This window comes from Leuciscus leuciscus (assembly GCF_965113295.1).
Source record: "Leuciscus leuciscus genome assembly, chromosome: 2".
NCBI lineage: Eukaryota > Metazoa > Chordata > Actinopteri > Cypriniformes > Leuciscidae > Leuciscus > Leuciscus leuciscus.
The window spans coordinates 59,355,366-59,379,242 of NC_138726.1; the positions used below are offsets into that span (position 1 = coordinate 59,355,366).

Sequence of the window (23,877 nt, forward strand, 5' to 3'; positions counted from 1 at the left end):
TTTGTCACATACAACAAACATCTCCTCACCTTCCGCTAGCTGCCTGTCCCCTGAACACACTGTAAAAAACGCGTCTCTGTAGACAGCCCAGGCTCCACAAACGGCAACTAAAACAAACTGGGCTAACCCGCACCACGAAACATAAACTGTTCCAGCCAATAACTGACAAGAAGGATTTGGGGGTGGGGTTTGGGGGGTTAGTGCACGGATGAGGAGGAGGGAGGGTCTAACTAGCCTCCGTTTTGTTTGACAATACTTTAAACGTCAACAAGAAGTGACGTCACCCAACATCACTTAGAGCACCTTTAAATTTCTGCATAATTAAGGGTGTCCACTTTTGAGTGACAGGTGGATTCCCACTGCTGTGGTCATTAGTCATCATTAGCCGTTTGTCTGTTGTCTGTTAGCCGTCACGTTACCTCAGCTCATTGTCTGACTGTAAAAATAAATAAATTCGGGAGTGACGCGCTACCAAGATGGCGACGGTCGACTACGCCCACTTTAGACTTCAAAAACGGTCTTCAGAAACCTACGGGTGACGTCACGGACACTACGTCCATATTTTTTTACAGTCTATGATGTGGACACTGTCCTAAACCTTTTTCAATGTCATTGTTGATGTGTCAGTTACATTACTGCAAGAACGCTTCAAGGTCTTGGGTGATGTTGAGGACAAGTTTGGAGTGTTGGTGAACTTTCCTAATTTGCCAGAGGAAGAACTTGCAAAGGAGTGCGTAACCCTCAGCAACACTCTGAGCCACGGTGACCATAAAGATGTTGACGGGAGGGAACAGGCACTTGAGTTGAAAAATTTCCCAGTGTTGCCAAAAACTGGCATGACGACAATGGAAATTCGGAATTACTTGAAGGAGAAGAAACTTGAAGAAGTTTTTCCAAATATGTGGGTGGCCCTGAGAATTGCTGTCACACTACCTGTGACAGTAGCTTCTGCTAAAAGCTTCTCTAAATGAAAATTACTTAAGACCTACCTGAGGTCAACGATGAGTCAGGAACGCCTCAATGGGCTTGCACTGATGAGCATCAACCAAGAGGTCTCAAGTAAAATATCATTTGATGATACCATCAACGAATTTGCCACTAAGCTCAAAATTGTAATGCTGCGTACATTTTTAAGGTGAATAGAAATACCAGAAACAACTGTTTATCTTTTATTATTTGAGATAGGGATAGAGCTACAATTTTGTAGTGGTACGTACAGTATCCATAATAGCACTTTTGTTTGTTGAGGGTATAGTTAATCCAGTTTATGGGTCATCATTTGCTTAAGTGTCCTTACAAGTGCCTAAGAGTGTTTTTGCACTCTATAGAGTTAATCCAATTTGGTAAATATCCTTGAACATTTGGCCGCTTCATTTTCGATAAACGCACCAGCAGCTGAGCACTTGCCTAACGTAACGTAACGGGACGTGGATAATTAGTTGGAAGCAATTTGTTGAATCAATATTTATTTGTCAGTTTCCAAATTTTTTCAAAATATGTATTTTTTACAGTGCAGTATAATCACATACATTTTGTTTGTACAACATAAAATACATCTTTGTATTTATGGAACATGCATTTTGTGAAAGAAGCGAACAGTATAAAGCATACATGCTTTTTTCGCTTCTTTCACAAAATGCATGTTTCATAAATACAAAGTATAGTACATTCTATAGTACATATAATACACATAGTACAAATACAAAGTATAGTACATACTATAGTACATTCACAAAATAACTTTGATCAATTAAAAGCAACGTGAACATAAACTCTCTGCATGTCAAATATATACATTTTCTTTAGTGAAAAAAACCTCTAAATGACACCCCATCTAAATGTTGGTCACTAGCCAGGCTGTTGTCCTCTGTCCGCTGGATCGGGGAACGGCTTGTGTCTCAGCTGTTCATATTGTTTTGTTTTGTCAGGTTGTAACTTGTATCCTAATAAATGACTATTTTGTCTTTTGTTTTCTCAAGTTTATCAAGGATGTTCTGTAGCTGATTAATTAATTTCCTCATTTCAACAATGAGTTTCCCAGCCTTTGATGTCATCTCACTTTCATCTATTTGTTCATGTATAGCTGTTTCTGCAAGTTTGTTCATGTCATTGAGCACACTTGTATTTTTACAAACTGAGAACATGTCAAGAACAAGGCTAAACCAGCCAACAACTGATGTTACTGATGCAATCAAATTTATAGTCTCAGAAATCAGCCTAGTCAATTCAGCAATGTCTTCTATCCGAACGGCATCTTGCTCTTTCAGTATTTTCTCAGTACGCTTCTGAATGTCTGTCATCTTTTCAGCCATAGGGGTGATTCTATCCTGAAATTCATCCAGTTCAGCTTTAACATCTTGTCTTAATTGTGTCATCTGCCGCTTTTTGTCAGAGCTGAAGGTTACGCTTAAAAATCCAGCACCTGCGAGATATGTTGCTCCTATGACAGTAACAATCCCAGCGATAGTGGCAGCAAGAAGAGAAGTCCCTAGAGTAAACAGAGCCAGTAATCCTACAACCATGATAGCACCTCCAGCTATTCCAAACCATCCTGCAGCTCTGGATCCTTCAGTAGTATTTTTGTAACCCTTTTCAAATGTCTCAATAATACTCTGTAGTCTCTCTGTGCACTGCTGGAGTTGAGGATAATCTCTCTCATAGAGTTCGATAAATTCATCCTTGAGACGAATAACTCCAGCTCTAGAGAAAAGAAATATCAAGAGTTTATAAGTATAGTACAATTTCGAATACAGATGTTTTTCTTAATGGTAACCCCTTTAGTTGATAGTATGCAGAAAAAGTTATTGATCATTTATGGCGCTTTATTCTACATATATGAAATAATTTCAGTAGGTATATTTTATTCATTTTGCATCATAATAATTTTTTTGTTAAAACACCCAATTATGGCAATCTTCTGAATCATAACAATGCTTTCTCACATTATTTCAGGAGGTTCATCCAAGCTCTTGCGCCGGTGGTGATGAGTGGACGATGCCATTACTGCTGCAATCAAAAACACAAGTGAATACATTATCTCTTTGCATCAGATTGTTTCAAAATGTAACAATAAAAAGAGGTTCCCTTTCAGTTGGTCACATTCGACGCCATGTCGGTGATCGACGAATAGGAATCTCACTAGGGAGGCCAATCTACTTTGAGTGTAACTAAACGAGCCAATGCACATCCTATACAGCTGGTGACGGTGCCCTTCAATGAGAGTGAGTGCACACTACAGGCTGCACTATTCCCTGTCAGTGTTGCCACAATCTTTTCCCCTGTCTAGCACCAAGAAAGTTCCCTAAAAGAGCATACACGGATCTGAGTTTGCATCTTTTTAAAGATAACATTAAACTCGTGTGTTTCTGGATGCGGTCGTTTCCTGGTGCAGAGTGGTGGTCATGATCGCTGTCTCACGTGTCTTGGCGTCAAGCATGCTGAGATAGCTTTCGTAGATGAGACATGCACCCACTGCGGGAAGATGACCATCGCGGAGTTGAGGTCAAGACTCCAATACCTCCAAAGAGGTGGGGTCCCCGTGTCAAGTCAAGTCAAGTCAAGTCACCTTCATTTATAAGGCACTTTTAACAATATAGATTGTTTCAAAGCAGCTTTACAGTGATAATAGGAAATTACAGTATCAGAGATTGGTTTGGCTTTACAGCAGCTCTAGAATAAAGTTATTGTCTAGCTAAAGTTAGTTTTGATTGCTTGATTCACTTCCGTTGCAAAGATCATTAGTTATTAACTTAGGGGCCACTAACACGACACCGTTCTAACAGAAAAGCCTCAGCGCGATCTGGCCCGCTCATCTGCACAAAACAGTGCCTGGTGGCTCGAGAACACAAACCCTGAAATAGGTTCAAGGTGCAAGCCCAAAGGTGTTTAGTCCATAGGTATGCGCGTTTGAATATATATGTGCTGAATTATCCTGACAGCATTTTATCATTTTAACGTTTTATCTACAGAGGTAAAGGGAAGGGAAGGAGGCCTTCACAGGGGAGAGACTAGTTGACACTTTAGGACTGCGTTGTTTGTGTCGTGTCCATGTTCAGGTCCTTCATCAGATCTGGATACGGCCTGGATCCGGCGGACTGCGGTAAACCTCAGGATAAACAGAGAGACTAATATTAGCGTAGACGCCATCCTTCTTATGATGTAACAAATACATCAGGATTTATTGGAAGTGTTCCCGGTTCCGGCTGACCTAATCTATGCAGCCTAATGTAGAATTTAAAATAATCCAAGATATTTGAAATGAACAAAGACATTTGCTTGATTGTTTTTCTACCCCCTTTTTCTACCACAAGGACCATTTGGAGTTCCTAAAGGCACAGATGGGCTGATAGTGATCTAGGTCTGTAGGCCAAGATGTTTTGGGGGTTGATGAATTGTCACACCTTTAGTTCAATGGGGGAAGTTGTAATTATTTGATTGGTCAGTTTGACTGTCTCACATTTCTTTAGTCACATGGTCAGGAAAGAATAAAAGAAGATTGAAACTGTTGCGCTGTCTCTTTGGTGCTCTGGCTCTCTTACTCTCTACTCTCTCTCTCTCTCTCTCTCTCTCTCTCTCTCTCTCTCTCTCTCTCTCTCTCTCTCTATCTATCTAACATCTAACAAGGCTAACATCGTTCATATATGCTGGGTACAATTAATGGTATAAGTTATCATCTCATACATCTATTTTGTAACTATTTTAAGTGTAACCATAACCATATTTTGTCATTAAACCTTTTCAATTACAAATAATGTGCTAACCAGTTTTGATTTGGTATTGCCTTTGAAGTGCTACATATGGGTGAATTGAGGATTAAGGTGAGGGCTTCTTCTTCGGGGAACCAGCCACCTAAGACCCCTCACCCCTCTTGCACTCTGCAGCCAGGAGAGCTGCCAGAGGAACATGCTGGACTGTCTCAAAGGTGAGTACCAGTCGTATCCTTTGGGGCTCCCCCTGACGACCGGATGATTTTTTTGGGGATGATGATTCAGCTGCATTGCTTCCTTCGGGTACGGTAGCGTTGCCTGACTCAGACCGAGCCCTCGAGGTTGGACGATTGGTTTCTGGGGGTGGCTTGCGCTGGTTCTCAGCGTCCGGTTCCTTTCTTTCCGGAGGTGCGTGAGGAGCTCACTAGGTCCTGGATGGCAATTTTTACTGCCAGAAACAGACCTAGTGTTTTTTTTCTCCCTCACCACCCTCGTTGGTGGAGTGGCTAGGGGTTACACACACATTTCCCCAGTGGAACGGGCCATTGCTAAGCAACTGTGCCCTAAGTCCACCTTCCAAGCCTGTAAGCACTTGTATGGTCTTACTGGCAAGGCTTACCAGGCTTGTGAAAAAGCAGCCTGCTCCTTACACGCCATGGTGCTGTTGCAGGTCCATCAGGCTAAAGCACGAGTCATGATCATGGATCATCATCAAGCATGGTCATGATCGAGAAGTTCGACAAGAACTTTGTACAACCACGGAGCTCGTGCTTCGAGCGACGAAGGTTACGGCGCAGTCTCTGGGTCGTGCAATGTCCACGATAGTGGTCCAGGAATGCCATCTCTGGCTGTGTCTGGCCGTGACTTATATTCCCCCGTGTCCAGGATAACCTCTTCTGAGACGCGGTCGAGAACTTTGCCCAGCAGTTCTCGGCTACACAGAAGCAGACTGAGGCTATCAAGCATATCCTACCCTGGCAGACAGCTGCTGCCTCAACCCGATCGCCGGCTGTGGAACCCCAGTCTTCTCGTCGTTCTCAAGTCCGTCTTGCAGGCTCATTCGGGCCATCAGGCTCAGCAATGCGATTCCGTTTGCCCGGCGTCCCCCCCAAATCCAGAGATGTCCAGTTCAATTCAGTGAAAGCTGTCTATGCCCATTTCTTGCAGGCGGCCCATATGTGTGACCCAGAATACATGTGTATTCTTCCACGGTATAGCTCCTAAAGGGAAGCCTGTGTCTTTCCCTTGGGGAAGCCCCCCTTGTGAGGCTGCAGCCACCCCCTTAACACATTCCAAATGTAGTTCGGCCCTACGGGGTTAGTCCATACGTAAAACTCCTCATAACTCCCTGTGGGTAGGATGTGGCTTCTGCAGCATTCCTTTTCCAGTGAAAGGGGCACACTATCCCAGTGTTATCCAATAATCTCACTGAATGGGTGTGTTTGAGCGGTGTTTAACACTCTCTTTGTAAAGCCCTGTCCCATCATCAGCCCTAATAGGCAGGAGGGATCAGGAGGCTACCGCAGGGCACTGTAAGGAGGCAGCAGTTGTGGCGCTTTGATAGGGATTCATATTCGTCAGTCACCGACGTGGCGTCAAACGTGACTGACTGAAAGGGAACGTCTTGGTTACGTATGTAACCCTCGTTCCCTGAAGGAGCGAACGGAGACACCATTATGTGAGAACTGAACTGAGCTGGACGATGACATCACGGTTTTCTCCAGAGCGGCTAAATGTATAAATTAACTACAGTAAATTAATAACTTTTTTACAACAAAAATGAAACATCACTGAACTTACTGAAGCTGGACAGTGATGCTATTTTCTTCTGGAAACAAACTTTGTTGCATTGTTTTCCTGTTATCTTTGTAAAGCTGCTTTGAAACAATCTGTATTGTAAAAAGCATTACATAAATAAATGGGACTTGACTTGACTTGTATAAATTATAATAATTTGTCAGTTTCGGTGTAATGCATTTTTAAAATTCCTAATATGGATTCCTTATTGTCAGTGCCTTACCATGGGGTTTCAGTAACAATCTCCACTACCCCCACCCCACACACCGATTCATACAAAATATAATCATGCACTGTATGCACTACTGCGTAACACCAATGACGAGACAGCTGATCTTCGACCAACAGTGCACACGCACACCACTCTGCATTATAACAGCTATAGGCATAGGCGTAATTTGCTGGTGGGACATGGCTCCACCAGTTTTTTGCAACATCTTGCGGCACGGATGTACCTAATACAAATAAATAAAACATCTCCGGTTACCTAGCAGGGCATTAATTTAGTTTGTTAAATAAGGTGTTCTAGCACTGAAATGTCATCAACATGGGAGGGAGGGAGTTGCTATACAATACTAAATCATACCAAATTGATTATTTAAAAAGTTAAAATTAGAAATATCATATAATCAGTAATGTCATAATGGTAATTTTGTTATTGAATTATCATTTATGAAATTTTTACCAGTCACACAATTGTCTAATTGCGTCCTTTTTTTTCCAGTGAAATCCTCCACATGACGTAAAGCCCCCTTGTTTTTCTGCTCTTCTCCAGCTTTCCTCAGATCTTCCAGGTTCTTCATCCCTTCATCTTTTCCCTCCTCCTTCAGTCTGGGAATCAAGAAATCCAGATGTTGAAGAGTGAAAGCGCTGTCTGCTTTTAATGCGATCTTAGACAAACACATGATGATGGTATAAGCTTCATGCAGCAGGAGGGACTTTTCATTTTTAATCTTTTCAAGATCTCTGTTAAATTGTTCTTCTATTTTTGTGTTATTCTCAGATTCTTTCATGTTTCTGTCATGGTCCTTTTTAATATGTTCAAATATTTTTTTGTCAAAGCTAGTTTTAGGCTTTTCACCAGTGCGTTGATATTCCTTTTTGAGCTCATCAAATGTCATAGTGACTGTCTTTGTCTTTGTTACATATTTTTTGTTCTCTCTGACATGTACGCTGTGATGACACTTCCCAGTACACACGGTGCAGTGATTGTTTTTCATGACTGAACACATTGAAGGTTCTTCATCCATCCAGCAGCTCTCGTGACAGTTTTCCTCACAATCTGAGCAGCAGGTTGCGTTTCTCTTCCACCACCATTCATTTACAGTGGAGACTTTTTCTTTGACAGCTGTTTTGACTGTAAACTGAAAGTTTTCACATTTTTGAATCTTGTCTCTGTTCTCTATGATAGCTTCTTGAATCTCAGTAAGTTCTTTCATTTTTGACTCCTCCTCAGAGATTCGCTGCCTCAGATTCAAGACACAGGCCTCAAGTCGTCTTCGTTCTTTTAGAACATCTAATGTCATCTGAACACTTTTTCTGTTCTGTTTCTGTTCCAGGAGTTTGAGGAAGTCATTCATGCTTTCCTCCCCCATTTCCCATGATGATCTGAGTATTTCCTCATATTTTTTGTCTCTTTTTTCTTTCTGCTGGTTATTGAATAAGAAGTGAAGAGTTAGTTTTTTCACATCTCTTCTGCAGGGAATCTGTGCTTTTTTAATGAGTTTTAGAGCATCTGTTGGAGGTCGTCCATCTGAATGTGTGAGTAGAAACACTATGTTGTTCTCTATATCTCTACCAAACAGAGACAGAACTGAGTGAAATATGTAAAGCTCTTTGTCAGAGATTCGATTATTCAGTGCCTTCATCACAAAACACACTGCATCAATATAATGAATCCCATCCTCATCTGAAAATAATCTGCACAGATCCTCAGAAATCTCTTCATCTTTCTCGTATCCGTCAGTGTGTCCGTATCCTGGAGTGTCAATGATGGTCAGAGATGTTGGGTTTTCTTCAACAAACACCTCATAAACAGTGATCTCAGACGTCTGAGATTGTGTTTCATCTATATCTTCTTCATCTTCATCTGTGATTTCATACCACTCTTCATCCTCAAACTTCACTCCCAGTAAGTAGTTGATCATGGTGTTGATGATGGTGGTTTTTCCAGTGCCGGTTTCTCCTACCATCAGTATGACTTTGTTTTGCTTGTTTCTGTCTTTTTTTCCATATGTCCATCGTCTGACTTTTCTATTAGTCCCATTCATATATTTTCTTTCAGTTTTTAGTTGGTAAAGCACTGGAGGACCTGGATTCATCGGTGTGGCATCATGACGTGATCTGAAAATAAAGAGATGTAACATGGCATTAACATGTGATAGTCTCAATATGTTATTTATTTACATTGACCTCAAAGTGACTTTAGCATTGGTTTCACTCAGGTCCTGTGAGTAGCCTCCTCCTGCTTAGACTTTGCTCCAGGTGATGGTTATTTTTCACCCTTACATGATGTATGTATGTACAGTGGAAGGCTGGTCTTCTCTGCACACATTTATCAGGTTCTACTGTTTGGACGTGGATTGGGTTGTCCCAAAGCCCAGTCTGTGCTCAACAATTGCTCAACATTTCTCTGTGCTTTTACATAGCTTTGTTGGGCAGGCTTCCGACACCGGCTCACACAGAAGCATTCCCACAGCATCAACACCATGACGCATCCCCATCTCATTCCCCTCTCGAGGAACCGGGTTACATACATAACCTGAGACTATTTCTCTTGTGGTTTTCACCTGCCATCAAAGACTGACGAGTCAACACCAATATAGTGAAAAATCCCATTTTTATTTAAGTGATTAAATGAATAAGAGCAATTTCTTACGCCATAGTGAGAGGTTCATCCATGCTGCTTCGCCGGTGGGGGTGCATTAATGATGACATCGTTGCTGTGAGAAAACACAAGTGAATAAATTATCTGTTTGTATATAACTGTTTATCACATAATACAATAGTCTTGTCTGCCAGGTCTACAATAAGTTCAAAACTGAAAAACTCTGTAGTGAAGTAATTTGTTTGCCGTTATTTTCTATTCTGAATTGTTGAATTGAATTTTGTGCATTTTGAATTGAATGAAATTGAATTTTGAGCATTTTTTTATTATTTGAACAGCTAAAGGGTTCAGTTCGGCTGGTTAGCATGATGAGCCCCTGCTGTGAAATACCTCAACACCATTCTGTGTCATAACTGCACTCGACTAAAGATTTTTCTAGTCGACTAGTAGTCGTTAATTTAAAGTCCCCCTGTGGTGAAAATCCAGCTTTTAATATTGTTTATAGGTGGTGTTTTTAATATGCTTTAAAGGTTGTATCAGCAATTTCAGGCCCAAAAAAGGCCCAAACATAAATTATCACATTCATCTAATCTTTACTAACGATCCGCTAGCTGCCCGCCCTATAAGCAGGCCGTCAAAAAAACGCATCTCTGTAGGCAGCCTAGGCTCTGAGATCTGCACACAAAAACAATTGGTTTCGCCAACCACTCAAAACCAAAATAAATAGTGTTCCAACAAATCACCGACAGGGGGTGGGTGTTGTGAGGTTTTGCGCTCGTGCACGGCTGCACGCGAAGAGCGGACTTGTAAAGTTACTACTTACATGTTTCAAGTGATAAGCCATATTTGAGGTTTATGGATGATAGGCGAATGTTTGGATTTCCTGCCGTTAAACATCTGTCCGTTACAGCCTGTGTGATTTAACCAACTAATACAATTTTGTTTGACCAAGCCTCTTCTACTCGATTGGCGTTGACATAAAACAAAAAAAGATCCGTTTTTTAATGAACGATGGTAAAAAAAAAAGTGTATTAAATTACAAATAAGTTTTTAGTGTAATCTTAAAGGGACACCAGGCAACGTTTTCGTGCTAATTAATCATCTTCGTAAGTCGGTATATGGTTAAATGACTCATTACAGGGCGAATGAAGACTCTCTCGCCCGCCCCTACTGCCTGTAGGAAGAATATCCCGCTTGCAAGTTCGGTGTATCCTACCCGCGTCCTTCAGTCTCACAAAGTCTCAGACATCGCAATAAGCAGGATCAGTTTACGGCAAGCATCCCCAGCACAGAGGCAGGCTAACGAAACCCGGCTAGCGATTGTTGCAAACGTGTGTATAATTGCAGAGCCGGGGAAGAAGCAGCGAAAACCCTTGACGGAAGATGCAAAGAAAAGGAAAAGAGCTTCAGACCGAGCGAGGGCTCGCACACGTATCAACATTGGTCAAGCTTTTTCAGAATGGCGAGAGCTGAAAGACAGAGAAGGCTCCAAGTCAGATGCAGACCTCGCATTCTTGCTTTTGCGCTTGTAAGTAACACTTTGATATTTTATTTTGTGCATGGTTGTACTTTCATTGCGTTCGTTATTATCTGTAAATGTGTTGTTTACTGTATTTCCAGAGACGGTTGATGAAGTATCTTTGGTATTTCTGTGAATGTCTGTTACGGGGTAGCTAGGTGGCTAGCGGAGATCGTGTGTTTGCTAGCAAGCATGGGTATGTTTTTTTAGGTAGTCACAGTTCTTACACCTCTTTTCTTTTTTTTGTGGCCACGTGTCATAGTGTTTTGTTGGTAAAAAGACTTATATTCCAAGATTTTCTACGATCGTCGCAGTTCTCAGCGAGCTAAGTGGCTAGCGGAGATTTTGGTTTGATCTAGCTAGATGGATGCTGCCCTTCTATGTGGCTAATTTAGCTTGCACGTTGCATCCAGGTGTTACTTTGCTTTTATTTGGCACAGGTGTAGCTTTTTTGCAGTGCGCTACATAGTGTAGAAGCCGATGGCTCACTGATCGCATTCTGTATTGATCCATAATATGCTACAAATCCTCGTCAACTACAATGAAGCCCAGACTCAAAATATTTTCCGTGACTGTCTTGTTTGCAAATATAGAAGTTACGTGGGCTGACCAAGTTACTGTTAGTGACACCCCAACCCCCTCCCGCCCTCCAAACAACACACACACACACACACGTTCCTCTGCTCAGCTGGGTTGACAGCTGATCAGCTGGGTTGCTCGTGGCGAGGGGGGAGGGACAACAGTTCGTTTTTACCATAGTGTGTTTGAAAGCATTTACAACCAGACACTAGGGGGAGCTAGGGGGAGCTTCGTAGAGAAAAAACACTCAGGCTTGCCTGGTGTCCCTTTAATTGTAGTTTTTCTTTTTTCGCCCTGCAGTTGTACTTCGCTGCTAATAGAGATATTCACGTTTTTTTCCGCAGTAAAGCACATTCCACAAACATTGCAGTCCTATACCTTTACTAGCGACATAACAGCAAGTATAGAACATTTATTCACAAGAACAACAAGCTAATAATCCACAAGGAACTGATTAACATAAACTGTAACTGACTGTCATAAAACCATGAACTGCGTGCACTGACGTCACTGCCCTTACACGATAGGCGGTGGTGCGTCACGTGATCCAAATTAGCCGTTACGCTTTCTCCAATGGTAAGACATACCGACCCTCTCATCTCCCTAATATAAGACCATCTCTGGCGAGGCTTTGTGGAACACTGAAACAGTTGAAGCAAATGTGCCGTTTTGTGTTGAGGCTTTAAAACAATCCGACACACGTCTAGTGATGGAAGAAATTACACTTTTTGAAACTTTTAATCAATTGAACCAGTTGCTTTGAAAAATGATTCACTACTTTAAAGCCCTTAAAACGGCACAGGCTGGCGACCCCTGCTGGTCAGAACAGTGTAAATGCAGCGACAACTCAGTCCAAACATGCATACAAATTTTCTCGTTCATTTAATCCCGCTGCTCATAATGGTTTATACCTTTATATATAAGCTTTGGAGGCAGTTAAAAATATTAACGTGCACTTATATATATATATATATATATATACAGGGGTTAAATTGGGATTTATTATGTGGGGGGGCTCTCCCTAGGGGGGTCTGGGGGTATGCTCCCCCCCCCCCCCCCCCCCAAAAAAAAACAAACATTAAATGGCAATTTCTGGAGAGTTTTGTGCAAAGAAATGGAGAAATTGAGTGTTACATGATATGTGAAAAACTGCAAGGTTAAGAGCAAATACTTTGCATTGTTGTAGTATTAACAGATATTAGGACGTTTAGCATTTACATTACTGTTAATCAGCAGTGGTGGAATGTAACGAAGTACAAATACTTTGTTACTTTATTTAAGTACATTTTTCACATATCTGTACTTTACATAAGTAGATTCAATAGTGCATAGGCTACTTTTGACTTTTACTTCGTTACATTTTGCAGCAATTATTATACTTTCTACTCCACTACATTTCTACAATGTTTCGTTACATTTTCTGATCAGTTTTCCCCTGCCAAAACAGGGATTGAAAAATCTCCTGTTTTCGGTGCTGATGCGGTGCTGACGCGTTCATGTAACATGTAAGGGTGGCGCTGCCAATAAAGGCCTAAAAGCTGTCACAAAGAACCGGCAAAAGTAATGATTATGAATATGTAAAATATAGCAAGGAGACATTTTAATTGTTTATTAATGAACAAGTGTTTTCTAAAAATTGCACATGCAGCAGTCTGTTTACTTTTTGAATTGTTCTGTTTAAAAGAAGACATTTCAAGCATTTCATTTTTTTTTACCTCAGAATAGTTTATATCTCACAATTCTGATTTTATAACACGAAATTTCGACGAATATCATGCAATTCTTACTTTATATCTCCCAATTGGGACTTTATTACTCAGAATTGCGACTTTATTTCTCAGAATTGCGACTTTATTTCTCACAATTCTGACTTCATATCTCGCAATTCTGAGAAAAAAAGGGGCGTCGCCACTTTTGAATAAGAAACAATATCAAGACAATAAAACTCTGCACATCACATTTTTGACTTTATTGATTCTGCTTTTATTCGTAATGCAATGGACCGGTCAACGGGACATAAATTAATCCTTAAAGGATGGGACTTTATGGGACATTTGCACAAAAAGAATAAATAACTTACCGTAGCATATTTTATAAGTCGCTCCGGAGTCGCATAGCGCCACGAGGAAGAAAAAACATAGGATATAGCCTAAGTCGCACTGGACTAAGTCGCATTTTTTTAGAAATTTATTTCACACACACACACAAAAAAAATGTTACAGACAGTTCTCCGTTACGGACGTGAGCGCTCTAAAGCGGCACTAAAAGAATGTTTTAAAACTTTCACAGAGACCTCAAACTGAAAGCACAAAGCCTGTCTTTAAATTTAATTTCGTTTTGTATTAATTGTATCTTAATTTTAATCGATGTTTCATCAACCAATTGTCTGGATTTAATATAGGCTATTAGAAAATAGATAATCAGGACACGGAGGCGCCGGCGAACCTGGAGCTCGTCTCATAAATGAACCGAAACTCAGCGTGGGCCTATAAGGTAGCCTATTGCCTCACAGACCTGAGACATATAGATAGCTTGAAATGTCTACTTTTAAGCAGAACAATTCAAAACGAAAGAAAACAGACTGCGTTGCTTATGTAATTCAAATGTGCATTTCTCTCTGGCGCTGCGAAGATCGCGAGTCGTCAACTTCTGTCTAGCCGACACTGACATAAAAAATAACTGTTTTAATAGTAAACAATTAAAATGTCTCCTGCTATATTGTACATATTTGCCTGTTCCTTACAAAACACTGACAGTGTTTTTTTTTTGTTTTTTTTTTGGAGCAGCTGCGGACAAATTCATTCGACATAGGCTACACACAATAGACTATTACGTAACACTCTGCGCTTATGTTTTAAAAACATAATTTAACATATAAATAACCATTTTTAAATAGCCCACTTAAAGTGTTTATTACAAATAAATGACTAAATGCTAAAAATTTATACATTTTAATGAACAAACATATGCGTTGCATTTACAATTCTGTGAAAACAGCACCCCCACTTCCCGCGGCCCTGAATAAAATGAATATGTTATGTTCTGTGGAGAGTATCCGGTGGGTAGCCTAGTATTACTTTTGGTTTGCGCAGTGTAATTCACAGAATTACAAAAAATATATATATTTTGCCACCTAAAAGTTAAAGTTTTTTTGTGTCACGTCCACGGCATGTGTAGCCTATTTCCCTCATATTAAATATTAAACGCATGTGTAGACTGATATTTTTCTAATGTCTGGACTCCTTCATTAAGGGAGTATTGATATATAAACAGTTTTAATATATTGGTATTAAATGCATTTTCTGAGAATTTATATTTCAAGTTTTTACTGCATGTCACGTCCATAACGCTGGAATTGACATCACTTGATTACACATTGTATTACCTTGTTATGATATAGTGACCCATACAATGTGCCAAACATATTTTCCTTACCTTGTCGTTCAAGGCCAGGGCACTTTTTGTACAACCAACGTTGTGCTGAACTGGTTGCAACTTGACAAAATTGATCTCCAGCGGCGGCCAGCAGCTCGTGAGTTTTTATTTATTTATTGTTTAAGACGGTTGAAGGTTCTGGAACTTTTGCGCGCTTCCACATCCCGCGCAACTACGGATCTCCCAGGAACATTAATTATATATTGCTGCGTACATTTATCCGTGTCGGAGTTTTGAGTAGTAGCCTAAGATGTGCATGGCATGCGCGAGCGGTGCGCGATCATGGTCGACTGACAACGAGATTAAGCAGCTGAACAAGAATACGTCCGTGTTCCGATTGTTCTCATCTCAGTTCCGCCGAGACAAAATAGACATCCCATTTAAAAAATCTTTCATTTATTGTCAGAAATATGTTTTCAAAAGCATCACTTTCATCAAATTTGTTGTGACATCATTTCCATTAGGCAACTGACTGTAAACAGGCACATCAGGACACAAACGAGCAGGCTTATGTGCCGGGGCTGAGCCCCAGAGAGCCCCGGCCCAATTTAACCACAGTATATATATATATATATATATATATATATATATATATATATATATATATATATATATATATATATATATATATATTTGCAACGCCTTTTATTTTCACAGATGTGTTATCAAATTGTAATAAAGATTGTTAATGTTGAATTCAGATGTTCATGCATGTACAGCCACTATGTGTGGTTCAGGCAGCGTTGTGTGACTTACATGTTACAACAACGGTTTACTTGTACAATATTTACCCTAAATACTAATAGAAGTACTGTACATTTTCATTGTATGAATAAAATGACTGACACACAGCAGACTGCTGTATTAACATCAAATGTTATGTAGTTCAGGATAATACTGTAATTCCAGTATACCAAGAAAGCATTAACCCTGCCATTTTAACATTATAGAATTCAACAGAAAAGGCCAAAAACTGAAACAATCGTGAGTATGCATTCACGTTCTGAGGTCTTCATTTAGAAGGTTGACTTGCATTAATATAATCTTATGTATTTTTTATTTTTATTTTTTACTGTAATGTCAATAGATTAAACAAGAAAAACGCAGCTTTAACCCAAAGCCACATGTTCATAAGCAGCACTTCACAGGTGAGAGAGTGATAGAGTGGTCCTTTTTTACATTGTATACAATTCATGATAAGATCCTATCTTTCTTTCTTTCTTTCTTTCTTTCTTTCTTTCTTTCTTTTTTATTGTTTTAAACATAAATTGCACATAAAGGTCATAAAAATACTGCTATTACTCTTGAACTTCTTCCCCTTCGCTTCTGAAATGTTGACCACGCCCCCTGTATGCGTGTCACTTACACTTACTTACACTTACACTCCATTTGAGAGCAGACTGTACATTAGCACACACACATGCAAACACACACATTCTCACCGCTAACACTAGACCAACCTTCAGTCCTGATCGAAGCTCTTGTGTGTTTTGCGTCCTAATAAACTTCCATGATGAAACTGGAGAAGCTCGATCCACCAGCTCGAACTCCACGGGTCGACACAGAGAAACTCTGTGCTTTACAGTGACATGATGAAGACTAAATTACATTTAACACGCACAGAAACATCTATCCAGTTTAGTTTTAAAGCATTTATGTAACACAAATAAAAGATAAACAAGGCCTATAGTGTTTAAAGTGAGCTAAAATTACATTAGAAAAACAGCAGCACATTTTCAGTTCTCCTCCATTATTTCTCTTCCTCTTCCTTCCTCTCTCTCTCTCTCTCTCTCTCTCTCTCTCTCTCTCTCTCTCTCTCTCTCTCTCTCTCTCTCTCTCTCTCTCTCTCTCTCTCGCCCAGAACAGGCTGAACCGGTAAACCTGTACAATAGCAGAGCAGAATCAAATGAACATGACAATATGATTTCAGAGTGAATAAAATGTGTAATTTATAAAATGTCTGCAGATACAGAGAAACAAAACTGAGATGAGGAGAAAAAGAAAACGTTAGAAACAGCTGAAGCTCTTTAGATTATATTTAACTGTAATGTTAATATTGACCTCAGCGATATTACATATGCATCATTGTGGAATAACCCTGAAATGTACAGGTAAAGCAGGGTGTTTTGGAAACAATGACAGATTAAAGGGGAAACTGTAATTGGGGATCTGGATGAGAATGGACTATTTATGTCATATGATAAAAAGTATGTTTTATGTTTATGTTTATGTCATATGTCACTCTGAATTGGTGAAAAAATATAATATTGGGGGCCAAGGAAACTTTTGGAAGTATCTGCAGATTAGACACTGTGTCAAGAACAAATCTAATGCAAGTGATAACCCTGTTTATGCCCATCTTCAGTTGCCATGTGAAGCTCAGACTGCTTATGTGTTATGTGTATGACCAAGTATGTATTTATTATTTCTCTGGGATTTTTTTATTTATTATTATTATTGCAAGAAAAGAAACAGCACTGCATTGAATACATTGACATAAAATGAAAAGGAAAGAGAAAATAAAAATACAGAGAAATAACAATGGCACCTCAACCAGTAAGAAAAATATCATCATAATTCTTAAGAAACTTGTTCTTATTGTTATCAATGAGTTTAGGAGATTTTACAATGAGGGAGATATCAGCGATAGACATCAAATCTAGGCAAAGTATTGAGAAATTTGTTTTTGTGAATAAAAAATGTACAATGCAACAGAAAGAAATTAGCATAAAGATCAATAGCACAGTCATTCTAAGAAAAAAAGAAAGAAAAAAAAAGAAAAGAAATATACATAGGCCTATATATCTATAAATGAAGCAAAGTTTCTACCTCAACTTTGCAAAATACACATAATGTTCGAAAGATCACCAAAAGTAGAGTTTGTTGGATATCATTATAAAGATGTCTCTGGGAATAACCACATCAGTGTCCAGAAACAGAGCAGTGCATTCTGGTGTACGACTGCAGTAAATGTGACCTTCATCAAGATGGCAGTGTTTTCACTCTCACAATCTGAGACTTCGAATCTTTTCCTGAAACAATCAGAGAAAAGCTTCAAAGATTAAAGAGGCTTCAGTTCTCCATCCCTACTCAATAGTTTAGGCCTTTTTGAAAATGTTTCAAGTTTACTGTTTTAGAGAGCGTTTACTCTTGTTTTTGTAATTGTTTTTATTTAAAAATAGTTTTTATTATATTATTATATATTTTATTATATTATTATTTTATAATCTAGTTTAAATCTAGTTTATCTTAGAATATGGGTTTGTATTGATGTTTAATTGTAATCAGTAAAACCAGTGTCCTTCAGTAAACCTGCAATGATGATGAAAAAGTTAATAAAGTCAATAAGTCTGTTTACTCATTTTGAGGCTGGTTTAAAATATGAACTGTCTCTCTTTAAAACTGTCTCTGTAATGTCATTTTTCGTGTGCGGAAAAAAGCGCCAATTAAACTAAACTAAGCTAAGCTAAGCTAAACTAAACTAAACTAAACTAAACTAAACTAAACTAAACTAAACTAAATTAACTAGTCAATATACATCTTGAAGCATCATTTTCATGTATCTTTTTGTCTGTTTTTATCCGTGTGTTCTTCCAGCTGTTTGATCTGTTCTTCTTCTTTTGAGGCGGGACTCAGAGAAGAGTGAAGAAGAAGGGCGGAGCTTTGAAAGTTTGCTGTTGTTCATTTTGGTTGATTTTCAACGATTTAGACCTTGTTTGTCTTTTATTTATGTTACGAAAATGGTTTAAAACGAAATAGAATATATCAGTTCCGTATATTAACTATAATTTAGTTTCTATCGTCGTGCTTTAAAACTCAAGAGTTTCTCCGTTTCAACTCATGGACTTCAAGCTCGAGCTTCGTCTGTTTCATTTTTCATAAGGACGCAAAATACAGAAGAGCTTCGATCAAGACTGCAACCAGGTTAGTCTAGTGTAATGAGTTACTAGTGTACAGTTTGCAATAACTGTGTATTTGAGATTGAATTTGCGAGGTTTTGTAATGACGCACTGAAGACCTGACCAAAACGAAACCGAAACCAAGTAGCCTACGTTGGCTACTCTTGATATTTACAATACTTTTTTTGTAATATAAATAAGCGTTAGCTCGTGATTAGGCAATATGATTAGACTCTAAGTATAATTTTTACTCAAAATGAGCCCTTTGTAGAGAAACTTGACAATAGGCTTTGTGTGTGTGTGTGTGTGTGTGTGTGTGTTTGTCTTCGGTGTTAACATTACAATCTGTTAGTGGCCCAGGTATAACTGACCCGTTTCGACAGAGATATTTGATTGGTCTGTTGAGACTAAAGTGTGTAGCGCGATGACGTCATTGATATCAAATAGGTAGTTGTTGTTTTAACAACACTCATGCATTCGAACCCGAACCCGAACTCGAGACTCGAAAGATGAACTAATCGTTTCTGTTTCCGGCCCTGCTGTAGCCTATACGGGTGATTCTATAATTGGAGATACATTTTGCATTTCAAAAAAAAAAAAAAAAAAAGGTTGTCATACAGAACCATTGTTTAAGAATTACCTTGAAAACACTTTAAAGTTGATATATTCAGTGCTATACAAATACAGATAGTTTATTATTTTCTCTATTTTATCAAAATATCACCTGTTCATAGTTTTTTCTCGTCAATTCTGTTACGGACGAACAACCAAATATATAGAAGTAACAGTACATCAAAATATTATAAATCTTTTTAGTTTCATTTGTCATGTAGTCCTTTTATTCAGGCCTTTAAAACAGATATTAAATGTTATATTTATACAACTTCAAAATTAGATTCACCCCCAGGCAATAGTGGATTATCCAAAGGGTGCACTTGTTTTTTTATCAAATTACTTGAACATTACAGGGTAGAGATACAACTATAACATATATCTTACTCTTGCACAATATAAAAATAACAATATTAAGTAGTTTGATATTTCAATGTATTATCTCATTAATATTCAAGATGAAAGACTAAAAACAGAATTGACACATCTGGCAACAGAATTGACGGGGGTAACAGAATTGACCCAAACAAACCAGAACATGCCCATAACAAGAAAATAACTGCTGAGTTATTGAGAAATACTCGACCAGATATCCCTCTGGATCTCTACATGCCGTGTCGCAACCTTGGTCGGGGGTAGAATTAATCTGAGGATGTCCTGATGTGGGTACCAATGAACATCTTCACGACCAGGCCAAAAGAATCTATTTTTTTCCTATTTGGTGCATGCACTTGACCCTCACATGAGTCTCATTGACCTCCAGGATGGTACCAGGATAGATATCATGGTCATATGTGAGGACACACCATTGTCCAACCACATCCTGGCTCTCCCAGTGTATGTCTGTCTGTTGGTCTTCATCTCTCTCTTCAACAGCTCTCTCTTCTCCAACGGTTCTCTCTTCTCCAACGGTTCTCTCTTCTCCAACGGCTCTCTCTTCTCCAACGGCTCTCTCTTCTCCAACGGCTCTCTCTTCTCCAACGGTTCTCTCTTCTCCAACGGTTCTCTCTTCTCCAACGGTTCTCTCTTCTCCAACGGTTCTCTCTTCTCCAACGGTTCTCTCTTCTCCAACGGCTCTCTCTTCTCCAATGGCTCTCTCTTCTCCAACGGTTCTCTCTTCTCCAACGGTTCTCTCTTCTCCAACGGCTCTCTCTTCTCCAACAGCTCTCTCTTCTCCAACGGTTCTCTCTTCTCCAACGGTTCTCTCTTCTCCAACGGCTCTCTCTTCTCCAATGGCTCTCTCTTCTCCAACGGTTCTCTCTTCTCCAACGGTTCTCTCTTCTCCAACGGTTCTCTCTTCTCCAACGGCTCTCTCTTCTCCAACGGTTCTCTCTTCTCCAACGGTTCTCTCTTCTCCAACAGCTCTCTCTTCTCCAACGGTTCTCTCTTCTCCAACGGTTCTCTCTTCTCCAACGGTTCTCTCTTCTCCAACGGTTCTCTCTTCTCCAACGGCTCTCTCTTCTCCAACGGCTCTCTCTTCTCCAACGGTTCTCTCTTCTCCAACGGTTCTCTCTTCTCCAACGGCTCTCTCTTCTCCAACGGTTCTCTCTTCTCCAACGGTTCTCTCTTCTCCAACGGTTCTCTCTTCTCCAACGGTTCTCTCTTCTCCAACGGTTCTCTCTTCTCCAACGGCTCTCTCTTCTCCAAAGGTTCTCTCTTCTCCAACGGTTCTCTCTTCTCCAACGGCTCTCTCTTCTCCAACGGTTCTCTCTTCTCCAACGGTTCTCTCTTCTCCAATGGCTCTCTCTTCTCCAACGGTTCTCTCTTCTCCAACGGTTCTCTCTTCTCCAACGGTTCTCTCTTCTCCAACGGCTCTCTCTTCTCCAACGGTTCTCTCTTCTCCAACGGTTCTCTCTTCTCCAACAGCTCTCTCTTCTCCAACGGTTCTCTCTTCTCCAACGGTTCTCTCTTCTCCAACGGTTCTCTCTTCTCCAACGGTTCTCTCTTCTCCAACGGTTCTCTCTTCTCCAACGGCTCTCTCTTCTCCAAAGGTCCTCTCTTCTCCAACGGTTCTCTCTTCTCCAACGGCTCTCTCTTCTCCAACGGTTCTCTCTTCTCCAACGGTTCTCTCTTCTCCAACGGCTCTCTCTTCTCCAACGGCTCTCTCTTCTCCAACGGTTCTCTCTTCTCCAACGGCTCTCTCTTCTCCAATGGCTCTCTCTTCTCCAACGGTTCTCTCTTCTCCAACGGCTCTCTCTTCTCCAACGGTTCTCTCTTCTCCAACGGCTCTCTCTTCTCCAACGGTTCTCTCTTCTCCAACGGCTCTATCTTCTCCAACGGTTCTCTCTTCTCCAACAGCTCTCTCTTGTCCAACTCTCTGCTTTCCATTTAATGTGAGAGGATCAGCAGGGAACTTGAATGTCTTTGTTTGGTGGCACTGGCACACCAACTTTTGCTGAGTGGAACAGGAGCAACTCACATCCCGGTAAATTAGCTGATATGGGAAGACCGTGACCACTTGGTGGATTTTCATGGTGAAGGGTACGACAGGAAGTGACTTTGGCATCACCTCCATTGCGCATACCTGTCAAGTATCCCGTTTTGGCCGGGAAAGTCCCGTATTTTACCCTTCTTTCCCGCCATCCTCCCGTATTAGTATTTTCCCGTAAATCTCCCGGTTTTTAACCTGCGTAATTAAAAAAAATAAAAATAGGCTACCCCGGGCCCGGGCAGAGTAAAAAAATAACAAAAAAACATTCCTAATCTGAGTCTGTCAGTAGCCTCGCGATAACTGCCACCTGCAGCTACTACAGGTACTGTAGGTGGCAGTTGTCGCGAGGTTAGTGTGTGAGGTCAGATGATGAGTGACAACCCTTACAGTCTGGTGACAACGCGGGAAAAAACAGAAAAACTCGCGGTGGGCGCCGGAAAATTTCCCTTATTTTCAAATCCAAAACTTGACAGGTATGCCATTGCGATGTTAATGGCATGTTCTTCAATGTAGAACAGCTTCACTGATGATGGTGCATCCACCAATGCTTGAAAAAGTTTTTGTGCATTTGGCACATCTTTCCCACTGTTAGCTAATGCGTCCGCTCTGCGTCTCTCTTGGTGTTAAGTCTGCAACCAATCTGACTCTTCCCATTTCTTTCTTGTGCCTCCATCTTTCCCTATCCTTTTTTAAGTTATCCTCTCTTCTCTCTGGGGTAGCATCACGTCTCGCTCGATATCTACTCTGTTTCTCCGCAGCAGAGAGTGGCATGTCTGAGGCACACATTTTGACATTATATTACATTGTATTACATTATTATTATTATATTATTGTACGGTAGCATGACAAATAACCACACATGCTTGGGTGGATGGTGCATGTGTGTGTCTGTGTGTGTGTTGAAATCCTCTGATCATGGTAGAATAACCCAATTGATCAGTGTGTCTCTGTGTGTGTGTGTGTGTGTGTGTGTGTGTGTGTGTGTGGCTATAAACACACAGTATGCATTTTTGTGTGTGTTTGCATCATTGTGTGATTGTAACCAAGGCAGGGGCAGTGTGAAAACCAAGGCATGGACATTGGTCAATTCTGTTACCGTACCTTGGTAACAGAATTGACAGTAACAGAGTTGACATTTTTAGCATTTTTTACTAATAACACCACATGCTAGCATAAAGGCTAAGAGCACATGGCCTGATACTAAAGATGATTTAAAAAACTTTTAATACCTCCTTTTGTTAATATCTTTGAACTTTGCTTTCCCTTCAGTTTTGACATGTTATATAAGAACTCTTGGTGCAAGTGCCTGTAAGATTACATGGCTTCAGAGAGAACAAAACACATACCTCCTAGTTCTTCAGAGTTTAAAACCAAAAGGGAAGTGACATCATCTTGCGTTGCTTAGGATACTGATGCGACAGATAAGCATAATTTAAAGAGACAATGACATGTAGTAACAGAATTGACACAGGATTTATGGATTGGTATTTTTCAACAATAAAAGTTACTTTTAAACAAATTAATTTAGCATAATTTGGAAACTGTCACCAATAATAATTTATAAACAAAATAATTAAAACCCCAACCTGAAATTTGTAATTTAAAACATGTTTAATGCATATTTTACCCTTGTTTGAAAAAAGTACCACCCACTAAGGACAGTATGATATCATGACTTTCAGCATCATGAAATAGCTTTTAAAATAAAATATTTTCTAGTTTTACACTCTAACATTTTGTGACTCTTAAAAAGAATAAAAAAAAATTAAAATGTGTTTTTGGAGTAAAATTTTGGTAAAGCTGTTAAGAATATATGGCTTCGGACTTCAAATGTATCTCCAATTAAAGAATCGTACGGCACGGCCCAGCAGACAGATCAGAGTCAGACACTGACGAGTCGACAACTAACGTCTCGAGACACGAGAGGAGGAGAACAAACGTGATAATTATGAAGTTGCAAAGGAAAGAACGTCTCGGATCAGGAGTTGAGGTGAACTAACAGAGTCAGACTGAAATAGCCTGAATTTAAGACCCAACAACTAATCAATTAATAAAACATTTCGGTTTCTTAT

General features: G+C 39.9%; 2 protein-coding genes and 2 long non-coding RNA genes across 8 annotated transcripts in view; 1 reads left to right on the forward strand and 3 right to left on the reverse strand.

Moving 5' to 3' along the window:
• LOC309492563 overlaps positions 1-23,877 on the reverse strand; it is a 276,178-nt gene that overhangs the window by 249,481 nt on the left and 2,820 nt on the right. The window lies entirely within an intron of this gene.
• On the reverse strand, positions 1,450-16,650 carry LOC309492781 (uncharacterized protein). Of its 3 annotated transcripts, none has more exons than XM_082161796.1 (5): positions 16,324-16,650; positions 9,382-9,445; positions 7,189-8,846; positions 2,943-3,003; positions 1,450-2,700 (listed from the first exon to the last, which is right to left on the reverse strand). In XM_082161796.1, exons 2-5 carry the CDS (start codon positions 9,438-9,440, stop codon positions 1,944-1,946), a joined length of 2,535 nt encoding a protein of 844 aa, XP_082017922.1. In that variant the 5' UTR covers positions 9,441-9,445; positions 16,324-16,650; the 3' UTR covers positions 1,450-1,943. The 3 variants fall into 3 exon arrangements, with proteins under 3 accessions (XP_082017922.1, XP_082017921.1, XP_082017923.1); XM_082161795.1 differs by having other exon boundaries at positions 2,943-3,006; XM_082161797.1 differs by lacking the exon at positions 9,382-9,445 and having other exon boundaries at positions 2,943-3,006.
• On the reverse strand, positions 12,410-15,462 carry LOC309493034. Its single transcript, XR_014203774.1, has 3 exons — positions 12,815-15,462; positions 12,506-12,777; positions 12,410-12,449 (listed from the first exon to the last, which is right to left on the reverse strand). It is a non-coding gene; the product is annotated as an uncharacterized lncRNA (long non-coding RNA).
• The window catches only part of LOC309492437 (uncharacterized protein), a 49,295-nt gene continuing 43,896 nt past the window's right edge, over positions 18,479-23,877 (forward strand). For all 3 annotated transcript variants that reach the window (XM_082161411.1, XM_082161413.1, XM_082161412.1), the window contains exon 1: positions 18,479-18,787. The gene's annotated coding sequence lies outside the window, so the exon portion shown is untranslated. The remainder of the gene's footprint in view (positions 18,788-23,877) is intronic.